The sequence below is a fragment of the Phacochoerus africanus genome, chromosome 10 (genome assembly GCF_016906955.1).
Source record: "Phacochoerus africanus isolate WHEZ1 chromosome 10, ROS_Pafr_v1, whole genome shotgun sequence".
In the NCBI taxonomy this organism is placed as follows: Eukaryota; Metazoa; Chordata; class Mammalia; order Artiodactyla; family Suidae; genus Phacochoerus; species Phacochoerus africanus.
In genome coordinates this window covers 96,755,400-96,769,438 of record NC_062553.1, presented here as the reverse complement: position 1 = coordinate 96,769,438, position 14,039 = coordinate 96,755,400, and the positions used below count along the sequence as shown (strand labels likewise).

General features: G+C 37.3%; 1 protein-coding gene across 5 annotated transcripts in view; it reads left to right on the top strand.

Annotated features, from left to right (window-relative positions):
* Window positions 1-14,039, top strand: part of LARP1B (La ribonucleoprotein 1B) — a 102,644-nt gene that overhangs the window by 39,079 nt on the left and 49,526 nt on the right. For all 5 annotated transcript variants that reach the window (XR_007137503.1, XM_047798858.1, XM_047798861.1 and 2 more), the window contains 2 exons: window positions 3,584-3,756; window positions 6,542-6,907. Coding sequence is in view for 4 of the 5 variants with exons in the window: in XM_047798858.1 (XP_047654814.1) it covers window positions 3,584-3,756; window positions 6,542-6,907 (539 nt within the window). In the remaining variant the exon portion in view is untranslated. The remainder of the gene's footprint in view (window positions 1-3,583; window positions 3,757-6,541; window positions 6,908-14,039) is intronic.

The following is a 14,039-nucleotide window of genomic DNA, read 5'->3' as shown; positions in this document are numbered from 1 at the left end:
TCTTTTTAGGGCTGCACCTGTGACATATGGAGGTTCCCACGCTAGGGGTCCAATTGAAGCTATAGCTGCTGGCTTACACCACGGCCACAGCAATGCCAGATCCAAGCGGTGTCTGCAACCTACACTACAGCTCACTGCAACGCCGGTTCCCTAACCCACTGAGCAAAATCAGGTATCAACCCACAACCTCATGGTTCCTAGTCACATTTGTTAACCACTGAGCCATGACGGGAACTCCAGACTTTAAATTTTAAAAACATGACCTCTAATGTGTACTTTCAACATTTTTGGTCCTTTTTATGGAAAGAATTAAAATTTCCATTTTTTTTCCCTCTAAGGAGGTTGAATTGTCCAACATGGCATGGCCTTTGCACTGTGCAGAAGAACTTAATGCACCAGAAATGGTTGATTATGGGAAAGGTAAATTTCTTTCTTTTTTTTTTTTTTTTTTTTTGTCTTTTTAGGGCCACACCACGGCATATGGAAGTTCCCAGGCTCTAGGCGTCAGGTCGGAGCTGTAGCTGCCAGCCTATGCCACAGCCACAGCAATGCCAGGTCTGAGCTGGGTCTGCGACCTACACCACAGCTCACAGTAATGCCTGATCCTTAACCTACCGAGTGAGGTCAAGGATTGAACCCGTTTCCTCATGGATACTAGAGTATTATGCTATCAACTCTTAGGTAAAAGAATTTCATTTACCAAAATTGAAAGGTCAGTTACCTGACAATCTTAATTTTTTTGTTTTTGGCTTTAAAAAAATAGGAGGGTCCCTAGTGGTTATTGAATAAGCTGTGGGATTTCTTTTGAAAAGTTGGCATCCAGAAGTATTCTTGAATGTGCCACATATGAACTATATCATCTTTTTAAGGTAATGTATATAGTTACCCAGAGCTGTGCCTGAAGGTGGATAAAATGTCATACTAGATATTCTGAAATATTTATCTCTGGAGAATCATGTTGACAATTTTCCATTAATAAATACAGCAAAGAAAATTTTTTTGGTGGTTTTTTTGTTTTTATAACAATTTTGTTTAAAAACACCTTTTTTTCTAGGTTCTCACAAATTAGTGTCAAAGTATGTGTCTAATTTCTGTAAGTTTAATCATACATATTCAAACTCATTTGGTTTTGGAAGATTAGGGCTTTACCATTACTGTTAAAATATACACATATATCATTTAAAATCTTTTCATGACAAGAGAAAAGACAGAGAAAACCACACGGAACATATGTATGGCTTAATTATAAGGTCAACACCCTTTTATTTATTTTTATTTTTTGTTCTTTTTAGGACTGCACCCATAGCATATGGAGGTTCCCAGGCTAGAGGTCAAATTGGAACTATAGCTGCCGGTCTATGCCATAACCCCAGCAACACCAGATCTTAACCAACTAAGGGAGACTGGGGATGGAACCTGCATCCTCAGGGATAGTAGGCAGATTTGTTTCTTCTGAGCCACTACGAGAACTCCAAGATGAACACCCTTCAGAAACCAAGATTGTTTTAAATTTTCTTGTCCAAATTCTTTGGTATTTTAATGTCATTTTGTTTATAAGCACAAATGCCACGAATGTTGTGAAACCCACGACTTCATGGTAGAAACATTATTCAAGGTTAAAGAGCATTTAGAGATGATTGATAAACTTAAGTAGGTGTTTATAAAGACTCAGTTTCGGTGTTAAAAATAATAGAGACTGATTCCTCTACCTTGTGCCAGAAACAGTTGTAGTGTGTACATGAACTATGCGTACTAATGTAGTTAATTCTCCCAGTCACTAGGGTGGTGGTTCTTAGTCTACTTTTAGAGCTTTATTCACTGCATGAACATAGATGATTTATAGTATTAGGAATAGAGTTTTCTGGAGTTAATGTTTTTTCCATTCCTATAAATTTTGTATTAATATTGGCAGCCCAAACCTTTTCATTTGTACTTCTTTTTATGTATCAATTGATGACACAAACCATTAAGTTGTAAGATAGCCATGTCTAGTAGAAATGTTTGCTACACATGCAATCCTAATACTTTTAATAGCCTTAAAATCTGAAAAACAAATGAAACTAATTCTAATATATCCAGATATTATAACTAATATAAAAATATGGATCAATGCTATTTTTGTAATGTCTTTGAAGTCTGCTGTGTATTTTACACTTATCCTGAGAACATTTCAGGACTAGCCCCATTTTGAGTGCATAGTAGGTCCACATGTCTAGTGACTATTGTATTGAACAGTATAGTTTTAGACTTTTTCTCTTATGAAACAGTTTACTTCTTTTTAAAGCAATATAGTAATCTGGTAGTTGAATCCTGGCTCTAGCTGTCTGTGTCCTTGGAGAAGATAATAAACCCATCTCATTCTAGAATGTAGTAGATAAAAGTAAAATCTTGGGATATTCTTCTCAAACTTAGACTCTGGGAATGTGCCCTTGCATTTTCATTTAGTAAATTAAAAGGTTTGTTGGTGTTCATTTCAGCTTTCTCTGTAATATTCAACTTTGTAATATATTCAGGGAATTTTGGCTTTGAAGAATAAATAATATTTAGAATTTTAGGTTATAAATTGTTTCTAAATCTTTTGTGGCCAAAGTCCATATTGCCTTATAGCAGATACTCTTTGACCTTTTGTTTGTTTTTGTTTTTAGGGCCGCACCCATGGCATATGGAGGTTTCCGGGCTAGGGGTCTAATTGGAGCTACAGATGTTGGTCTACACCACAGCCACAGCAATGCCAGATCTGAGCTGCATCTGTGACCTACATCACAGCTCATGGCAATGCTGGATCCTTAAGCCACTGAGTGAGGCCAGGGATTGAACCCGCAACCTCATGGTTTCTGATTGGATTCGTTTTCTCTGTGCCATGATGGGAACTCCTAAATATTCTTTGACTTTTGAAAAAAAAATCATAAAGGAATTAATCTGTACTTTGTAAGAACATATTACTTTGATTAAAACTGTGGGAGCGGCCCAAGAAATGGCAAAAAGACAAAAAATAAATAAATAAACAAAACTGTGGGGAAAGGCATTTTTAATTCCAGAGGAGTTGTAGAATGTTTCAAATATTACTGCCAGGGCAGTAACTTTAATGATGTGAATTCTTCTCTTTACAGTGTTCACTGTGGGTTAAGGAGCACACTGTATTTAGGTAAACTTTGTTAGGCAAGGAGATGAGAAAAGTAGGAGTACTTTTGGCTGCCTTAGTAGTGTATATATCCTAGCAGAATAGTAATTGATTTTACCTTGAATAAGGTATTCATTGTATTTGCTTAGCATTTGAGATTCCCTAATTTCATTGCAATACATGAATCTAAGATTTCACAAAGAATTGACTCTCAGATAGATGTGTTGTCATAGTGACTGGTTTGATATTCTTGAGAGATTTGAGTGAATGCATCTGCATAAGGGTTGATAATATTCCTGTTATTATTGAGTTCAAGCCCTTTGGGTTTGAAAATCATTGGAAAGGTTACAATTCACATTGATGTATCATGTTTTTGTGAAGAAAAAAAACCCAAGTAAAGAAGAAAAATTGTTTTATAAGTAAAACCATTATTTTAACTATAGAACTAACTTAAAATTTTAGAGTCTGCCCCAAATTCTCCAAGAATTGGAAGTTCCCTGAGCCCAAAGAAAAATGCTGAAACAAGAAATCTTCAAGCAATGTCTAGAGGTTTGTCTACCAGTTTACCTGACTTGGACTCAAAACCTTGGATAGAAGTGAAGAGAAGACATTGTCCATCCCCAGTGAAACGGAATGTAAGTTGTTAAAACTCAAAAAGTGTGATAAGTTGTTGTCACACTGAGGATAAGTTGTTAAAACTCGCAGTATCAGGTACATATATAAAATTTAGAAGAGTTTTTAAAAATGGTAAAAAAAAAAAAAAATGGAGCCATCATTGCCTTTCAATAAAAGCACATGGGTTACTAAGTATTGAAAATAAGTTGTATCAATTTAAAAAAAACTATCTTTCATTTCTGAATATAAGACTTTTGATTTAACCTTTTTTTACTTGAGGTTAAGTGTAAATTTGAATAATTTGGTTTCTTAAAGCTGACAATTTTTTTCTAAATTTTGATTTTATAATTTACGTTCTTGGTTTAAAAGTGTTTTGATTGTACAGTAGGGAAGGAAAAGAGAATTGATTTCCTAGGCACACAAGGGAGCGAGGTGAGTGTGGGTAGGGGACCACAGAGTTTCTTGTCATAGAACTGCTATATTTTTGGCTGGTGGTTGGATACTTGAACTTCAAATGTGATAAAAATTTCTCTGATCTAAACCATAAAGAAGAATGGATGCAAGTAAAATGGGGAATCCTAGTAAGATTGATAGCTAACATCAATGTTTATCTTTTTTGTGATATTTTATAGTTTTATCATATGTTAACATTGGGGAAATTGGGTAAAAAGTACATGAGATCTCTGTTTCTTAAAATTGTGAATGTACAGTTATCTCAAAAAGTTTACTAACAGTAAACTTGGAAACAGTGCCACTCAAATAATTCAAATATTCAAAGTAAGCTCTAAAAGGAAAAGGTTACTAAAAATAGAGACTACCTGTGGGAAGAATGAAGAAGGCTCTGGTATTAAAGATTGCTATGAATAGAGCTCTTTATTCCTAAGATTAAATCATGAAGAAAGCATGAAGGATTTAAGAGTGGCTCTCTATTGGGGAAATGTAGGGTGTATTTTGCCTCAGCAGAGTTTATTTGGCAATCAGTGTCTGGAGATATTTTTGGTTGTTAAAACTGACAAGGTGCTGGGAGTTCCTGTGGTGGCTCAACAGAAACGAATCTGGCTAGCATCCATGAGAATGCAGGTTTGATCCCTGGCCTTGTTCAGTTCGTTAAGGATCTGGCATTGTCATGAGCTGTGGTGTAGTTGGCAGATGTGGCTCTGATGCTGAGTTGCTCTGGCTGTGGCGTGGGCCCCTAGGCTGGGATCCTCCATGGGCAGGTTTGACTCTAAAAGAAAAAAACAGATAAAAAACGGAGGGCTGCTGCATCTTGTGACTGATACACTGATACCCAAGGATGCTCTTTAACATCCTACAGTGCATAGGACAACTTCCTTACCCCCACCACACACATACACACACACCAAAGAATTATCAAGCCGAACATGTCAGTAGTCCTGAGTATGAAACCTTGATCAAAGATAACTTTTTAATTAGCAATAGCGGTTGAACACAGCATACTTAAATGTTACAAGAGACACTGGGACATTTTAAAAGCTCAAAGCAGCTTTCTCAAAATAAGATTAAAAATCCTGATTAATTTTTATATTTGTCATGACAAACCTGGATAACTAGGGAGGATTATGTCCTGGGCTCATTGATGAAAATTTGTACCGTATTTCATTTATTTCAAGATCTACATTTTTTTTCCTCAGCATTGTAGAGTTCAATGGTAATGAACCTGACTAGTATCTGTAAGGTTGTGGGTTCATTCCCTGGCCTTGCTTAGTGGTAAGGATCCAGAGTTGCCATGAGCTGCGGTATAGGTCAAGGTTGTGATCCTCCCTTACTGTGGCTATGGTATAGGCTGGTAGCTGTAGCCCTGATTTGCCCCCTACCTTGGGAACTTCCATATGCCACAGGTGCAGCCCTAAAAAAAAAAAAAAAAAAGTAAAAGATTCTGTCCATGGTTTACCATTGTTAACAGTTTTGGTGTTTGTTCTCAGACTTTTTTCATGTACTCTAGTTTTTGTTTTTAAATATATTCACAGTGTGTTAAGACATCCTCTTTTTTAAGTAAAAAAAGCCATCATTGACAGTCTTCTATTTGTTAGAATGTTAGCTCCATCAGGGCAGAATTATTGTTTTATTTATTGCTATAAACCTCTGCCTGGAACAGTGCTCAGTTCACAATAAGGACCCAGGTAATTATTGACTGACTGACTGTAGATCTACATGAATAGGAATTCTGTGGAAGAGAAATTGTATTATTCTAGGCATAGGAGAGTTAGCATTTGCTGAAAGATAAGGATAGGTCAAAGGATGGCACGGAAAGGTGGCAACATTGAGAAAAATTTTTTGAGAGGTTTGGAAATCTAGACTTGATTAAATTTTGGAGGACCTAGGATTTAAAAATTTTGTCTTTTTATGTCACGCAGTAGGAATAATACCAGCATGATTTCCTTTTGCAGTTTGACTGCTAAACCAGTTATTGAGTATACAATCTTGATATTATTTATATTAACATTGTTACATGGCATTTATTTTTAAAGTGATAATTTTTTTTATATAAAACCAATTTCTTTCTTTCTTTTTTTTTTTTTTTGTCTTTTCTAGGGCTGCATCCACGGCACATGGAGGTTCCCAGGCTCTAGGGGTCTAATTGCAGCTACAGCTGTTGGCCTACACCACAGCCACAGCAATGCCAGATACGAGCCGCATCTGCAACCTACACCACAGCTCACGGCAACACTGGATCCTTAACCCACTGAGCAAGGCCAGGGATGGAACCCTCAATCTCATGGTTCCTAGTTGGATTCATTTCCGCTATGCCATGACGGGAACTCCCAAACCAATTTCTTCTTTCAGGAATCACCACCTCTACCTGAAGAGACATCAAATCAGTTAAATCTTCCAGATGAACAAGAACAAGAAGAACTTGATTTTTTATTTGATGAAGAGATGCAACAAATAGAAGAGCGAGGAAACACATTTACTAACTGGTCTGATAATGATTCAGATTATGAAATTGATGACCAGGACTTAAATAAGATTTTGATTATAACTCAGACACCACCTTACTTGAGAAAACATCCTGGAGGAGATCAAACAGACAACCACATATCTTGGGCAAAAATTACATCTGAACTCGCTAAAGTTATCAATGATGGTTTATATTATTATGAGCAGGATCTATGGATGGAAGAAGATGAAAACAAACACACAGCCGTAAAGGTAATTGTTTCTGGCTAGCATCTTTCTGTTGATATTCTGTTTTGATTGCATGTTGCTGCTTATGTTTTCCTAAACTTAAGGCTTTATTTTATGATATTCTGAATATAAATAAATTATATTTAATTTGAAAAATTCCTAGAAATACACCTGATAATCAAAACCTAAAAATTATTTATTAAAATGATAGTGAAATAAGTACTTTAATTACAAAAAAATATTATTACTCACTAAAACCCTTTTTTCAGGTGAAAATATTAAGAAGGCCTTTTCTCATAAGAAGGAATAAAAGCTAAAATTAAGGACAGGCTTAGTTTGTGTGCTCTTTCCTTACCTGGCTATAATCACCCCAGCTATGTGAGCAGGGCTTCAGAGAGGAGTTGCTTTTGTTGCCCTTCTGCCCGTCTCACCTTAGTCTTTGGTGCATGCTCTGTGGTAGTAGAACTGGTGTTGACAAGTATAGAAGATTAAACTGGCTGATTGTCTCTCTCGGTCATTACTTTGTTGCTGGGAGTGGTGTTTGAAACCTTGTTCCCTTTTTTATCATCTTGCATTTCACCCCACATCCTGTTACCTATCCAAGTTATTAAGGTAAAATATGAGAGTACCAGAGCAGCCTGGTGGCTTTATGACTTTTAATGATACAGGGAGGGATTAAAAGGGATATTTTTCTACCATTAAATTGATGAGGAACCTCCCCCCATTAAATATTTGTTTTGAGGATAGAATACTGAGGGAAAAGTTGTATAATTATAATATGCCAAATAGGAAAGAGATCTTGGTCACAAATAGTTATAGTTCTAGAAAGAAAAGCCAGCCAACTCATGGTTGGACAGAGGGGACTGGCTGTCCATGGGGCTTCATATCTTCAAGAAGTGTGCTTTCCTTCTTGACTTGATTTTTCTTCCTGGAATTTCATCATTGCTTTTACCTTCTTCTCAGCACCTTTTTGGAGACCCTGCCTCAGGATATTGCAGCTTGTCAGTGATTTAGAACCTGAGCAGTTCTCTATATCCTACTGCTATGGGAAAGGAAGTGTTTTTATAAAGTTTCTTGGTTGAAAGACTTCCTCGTGTAAGGACTGTTACTTTATTTTTGATACTTAGATTCTATAAGTAACATCTAACGTAAATCCTTTTGGGAACAGAAGAGATAGAAAGTAAATTAGGAATTTCCCCTGTTGCTCAGCAGGTTAAGAACCTGATGTCTCCGCAAGAATTCAGGTTCTATCCCTGGCTTCACTCAGTGGGTTAAGGCTCCAACATTGCCACAAGCTGCAGCATAGGTTGTAGATGCAGCCAAGATTAGGTGTTCCTGTGGCTGTGATGTAGGCCAGCAACTGCAGCTCAGATTCAAACCCTAGCCTAGGAACTTACATATGCTACAGGTGCAGACATAAAGAGAAAAAGAAATTAAACTAATAACAGGCTAAAATTTTAGTCTCTCCATTCCCTATCCCTCTACCCTGCTTTGTTCTTCACCATCCACCATTCTGTATATTGCACTTACTTCTTTTCTGTTTAGATCACAGGGATTTAAGATCTGTGAGGATAGGGATTTTTGTCTTATTTTGTACACTGCTGTGTCTTCAGTGCTGGAACAGTTCCTGGCATGAAGTAATGCTCAAATTATACTGCTTTGTGCTTAGTTCATATTTGTTAAAATGGATAAATGAATTACCGGTTAAGCATTATGAAGTAACCAAAGGAATCCAATCTTTGTGTATAATACTGGTTCTGTGGGAAAATGTTCTCAGAGTTTCAAATAACAAACTTTCAAGTCACCTTGAGAAACATGCTATCTGTAGGTGGTTATTTGCTTTAATGTGTAGACAACAATAATTTAATTAACTCATCTGTTGCCTTAACCATTAAACATTAGTCAGGGGAAAGTAATTTTGACTATATGGCTCTTAAGCATTATAGGTCTGTTTGTAAGTATGTCTTATTTTATAGCCTGATACTTATATATACTCCTGTTATCTAACTTACTCCCCTTGTCTCTAATTCTGTGCCTAACAGATATTTCTGGTTAGTACTGTACTTTTTCAATGGGTCTGTTTAGAGTGGAGAGAAATCAGTCATTTAGTATATATATATATTTTTTGATCTTTTTTTTTTTTTAGGGCCATACCTGAGGCACATAGAGGTTCCTGGGCTAGGGATCCAATTGGAGCTGTAGCCGCCGGCCTACACCAGAGCCACAGCAACGCCAGATCCAAGCTGCGTCTGTGACCTACACCACAGCTCACAGCAATGCCAGGTTCCTTAACCCACTGAGCGAGGCCAGTGACTAAACCCGAAGCCTCATGGTTCCTAGTCGCATTCCTTTGCACTGCGCCACCACGGGAACTCCTTAATATATTTATTAAACTTGTACTCTAGGATTCCCTTTATGGCTCAGTGGCAACGAACCCAACCAGTATACATGAGGATGTGGGTTTTATCCCTGGCATTGCTCAGTGGGTTAGGATCCAGTGTTGCCATGAGCTGTGGTGCAGGTCACAGACCCGGCTTGGATCCTATGGCTGTGGCATAGCCTGGCAGCTGTAGTTTCTATTGGACCCCTAGCCTGGGAACTTCCATATGCTCCGGATGCAGCCCTAAAAAGGAAACAAACAAAAAACTCCTACTATAAATGTGACACTGTGCTAGGACCTCAGTATGGAATGGGAAGATAACAGTAGTATCTACATGCCTGGTTCTTACAAATAATTGGGAGGACAGACATTAAATCACAGTAAATATTTGATCACAAATTATGATAAATGTTCTAAAAGAAAAGAACAAGATATTATTGGTTTAGGCTATAAGGGAATGCCTGTGAGAAAGTAAGAGTTATATGTGAGATAGGAATTATGGTGAGAATGAACTATGCAAGTAACAGATAAACCATATCATAGGAAAAAGGAATAGCAGGTGTCAAGGATCTGACTGAGGTGGGAAAGTATTTGGTATATTTGAGGAACTGAAGAAGTCACTTTGTTTATAATATTTTATGAGAGAACAGTTACAGGTATATAGGCAGGAGTCTGATGAGGTAACATGTGAGCCATGTTAAATAGTTCAGAATTTACCTAAAGTTGAAATGCAGTACCTTGAAGAATTTTATATGGACAACAGGATGTGATTTTATATTTAGTTTTACTCTTGTAGATTACTATGCTTTATTGTTATAGAATTGAATTCTAATTTTTATGCCTCTTTTTTTAAAAAGTATAGTTTATTTACAGTGTTGTGTCAATAATTTTTATTTTTAGTCACTCTTGTTATTATGGCAGAGAATGGATTAGATGGGGATAAGAGTGGTGGGCGAAATCCAGTTGGGAAGCTATTAAAGTAGTCCAGGAAATGGATGTCTTCTAATTTAAGACAAATTGGTGGCAGAGGAAGTGTAGAGATTGGAAGACTGAAATCTGAACCCTGAGGAATAATTATTTAGGAGTTGTGGAGTTCCCGTCGTGGCGCAGTGGTTGACGAATCCGACTAGGAACCATGAGGTTGCGGGTTCGGTCCCTGCCCTTGCTCAGTGGGTTAACGATCCAGCGTTGCCGTGAGCTGTGGTGTAGGTTGCAGACTCGGCTCGGATCCTGCGTTGCTGTGGCTCTGGCGTAGGCCGGGGGCTACAGCTCCGATTTGACCCCTAGCCTGGGAACCTCCATATGCCGTGGAAGCGGCCCAAAGAAATAGCAGGAAACTGGTATTGTGGAAGCCAAGTACTGACTTCAAGAGTAGAGAATAATCAGATGTGTCAGAAGCTGGACAAGTTGAGTTTAGGTATAAATGAAAAGAATGTCAAGTAAGTAGGATAGTTTGGTGATCATTTCTGACTTTTGCAAAGGAAGTTTAGTTGAATCCAGAAGCAGTGTTCAAATGTACCAAAGAATAGGTGTAGGCCTTCTGTTTCTGACATGTCCTTATTGCTGAAGACAACTAAAATGGCCTGTTAATAGGTGAGAAAATATAGCTTAAAATCCTTGAAGATCTGCAAGTTATCAGAATAAAACCGTAGAGAAGTAGAGTATTGAAACCAGTTTTGCCCTAGAGACCCATTTTGGAATTTGGGGAGTTTGAGAAGTTCAGCTTTGCAAAAGCCACTTAAAATATAGGGGTAAAAGACACAAACCTATGGCCCAGCCAAAGTCAAGGATTCCAATAGAAATCCTTTTCCTATTGAATTGGTAAGTGAAGCAATAAATATATCCTTAGGGAAAGTGAACTTAACTGCTCTTCACCTAGTCCTCTAGGGGACTACAAAGCATATTTCCGTAGTTGTGCTCAGCAGCATAAGAAAAAAAAAAACAGCTTAGAAGTTATAATCATGCAACCCAAATTCACACTATCTGGGTGACTAGAGTACCACTAGTTGGAGTTCCCGTCGTGACTCAGCAGTTAATGAATTTGACATGCATCCATGAAGAAGCAAGTTCAATCCCTGGCCTCTCTCAGAGCTGTGGTGTAGGTCACAGATTAGGCTTGGATCCAGCGTTGCTGAGGCTGTGGTATAGGTTGGAAGCTGCAGCTCTGATTTGACCCCTAGCCTGGAAACCTTCGTATGATGCAGGTGAGGCCTTAGAAAGATAAGACAGGAGTTCCCGTCATGGCTTAGTGGTTAACGAATCCGACTAGGAACCATGAAGTTGTGGGTTCGATCCCTGGCCTTGCTCAGTGGGTTAAGGATCCGGCACTGCCCTGAGCTGTGGTGTAGGCCGAAAACACAACTCAGATCCCGCGTTGCTGTGGCTCTGGCGTAGGCTGGTGGCTATAGCTCCGATTTGACCCATCTAGCCTGGGAACCTCCACATGCTGCTGGAGTGGCCCTAGAAAAGACAAAAAAAGACAAAAAAAAGGAAAAAGAAAAAGAGTACCAACAGTTATAAATTTAAAGTGGTTGTGGTCTGTTAATTTCCAAGAAATTAGTAGAAACAAACCTAGCTTTGTCGAGAAAACATTCATCTTTTTCCTAGACCTCCAAGAATTTACTTGAATTATTTTATAAGCACAGTGAGCAGTTCACAAAGTGAATAATCAAACAAGGAAATAAAGTGCCACATGTAAGAATGACCAAAGTAAGAGATAGTAAATCCATTCCCTGAAAAAATTTATAAGTAGGACTATTAAACATAATATGGAGTAATTATGCTTACTGTGTTTAAAGAAAAATATCCACAGAGAAAAGGAAATTTTAAAGAACCTTTCTAGAACTTCTGGAAGTAAAAACAGTAAAGGCTGAAATTAAAACTCAACTAATTGAAGAGATTAACAGCAGATTTGATACAATTAAAGAATAATTGAATTGGAGAACAGTTTATAAGAAACTATTCAGAAATCAGCATAGGGAGATAAAGAGAATATATGAAAGAAGATATAGAATGAAATTCTAGACAGTCTTTGCTGTTATTTGGTATATTTCAAATCAACTTGTATGTGTTAACATCTAGTGAATTTTATTATAAAATCTTTATTTTTGAGAAAAGTAAAAAGCAGGTAGACTATAGCTTTGTTGAGAAAACATTCACCTTTTTCCTAAGATAGATATTTATTTATAAATAAGATAGATCTTTATTCTATCTAATATAGATATTTATTCAGAGTTCCAGAAGGAAAGGAGAAAAAATGGGGCAGAGTCATTATTTTATTAGGGAGTAGCAAGGACCTTTTCTAAATTGCAGAGGGGTACCAGAGTAAAGCAGCCAGGGAACAAAGGCAGATGCTTTCAAAGGAGGAAGAGTAACTGGACAGCTAACCAATAGCTGGACAGTATGGATCAGTAACATTTGAATGCAACTGGAATGATAGTAGGGAAAGTAACTATCAACCTAAAATTGTAAGCCTTGCAAAAGTAAGAGAATGAAATATAATGAGAAAAACTGCAAACACATAGGACTGTGTGCCTCCAAAATACTGACAACACTACATACTGACGAGGATGTGAAGTGATGGAAGCTCATTCATTGGTGATGGGAATGCGAAATGGTACAACCATGTTGGGAGACAGTTTGGAAGTTTCTTACAAAACTAAACGTACTCTTACCACATAACCTAGCAATTGCCCTCCTTGGCACTTGTCCACAGGAGCTGAAAACTTATGTCCACATGGAAACCTGCACATGATTGTTTAAAGCAGCTTTATTCATAATTACTAAAACTTGGAAGCAACCACGATGTTGTCTTATCAGTGGATGAATGGATAAATACACTGTGGTATATCCAGACAATGGAATGTTATTCAGTGCTGAAAAGAAAGGAGCTAGCAAACCATGAAAAGACAAGGAAGAATCTTAAATTCATATTACTAAGTGAAATGATCCAATCTGAAAATCGCTCAGTGGGTCAGGGAACTGGCGTTGCTGTGAGCTGTGGTGTAGGTCGAGACTGGCAGCTGTAGCCCTGATTCAATCCCTAACCTGGGACTTTACATATGCCGCAGGTGCGGCCCTAAAAAAAAAACAATCAAACAGAAACTTAAAAAAAAAGCATATTAGGAGAAAATACTTGGAGATCATATTTAATAGTTGTGTTAATTATATATATAAAACTCTTACAACTCAAAAAGAGCCAATAACCAGTTATAAAATGAGCAGAGAACCTGAATAGACATTTTTCTCAAAGAAGATATACAAATGGCTGATAAGGCCATGGGAACTTTGTTGACATCATTAGCCATCAGGGAAATGAAAAACTACGATCACTATGAGATATTACCCATATATACTGGAATGACTACAATAAAAAAGATAAACTCACAGTAGCCAGTGATGATTGATAGGGAGAAATGTGAATCCTCGTGGACTATTGATAAGATTGTAAAAGGATTCAACTGTTTTGGGAAGCAGTTTGGCAGTTCTCAAAATGTTAAACATGATATGAGTTATCATATGATCCAGAATTCTACTCCTAGGTATATACATAAAAGAAATGACAATATGTGTCCACACAAAAATTTATACACAAATGTTTAATGCTGCATTATGAAAGTGGAAAGAACTCAAATGCTCATCAGCTGATGAATGGATAAATAAAAGTGATTAGCCATACAATGGGGTATTATTTGACAATAGAAAAAAATAATTTGATACATGCTACAACATGAAAACAGCATGCTAAGTAAAAGAAGCCAATCTCAAAGTACCACA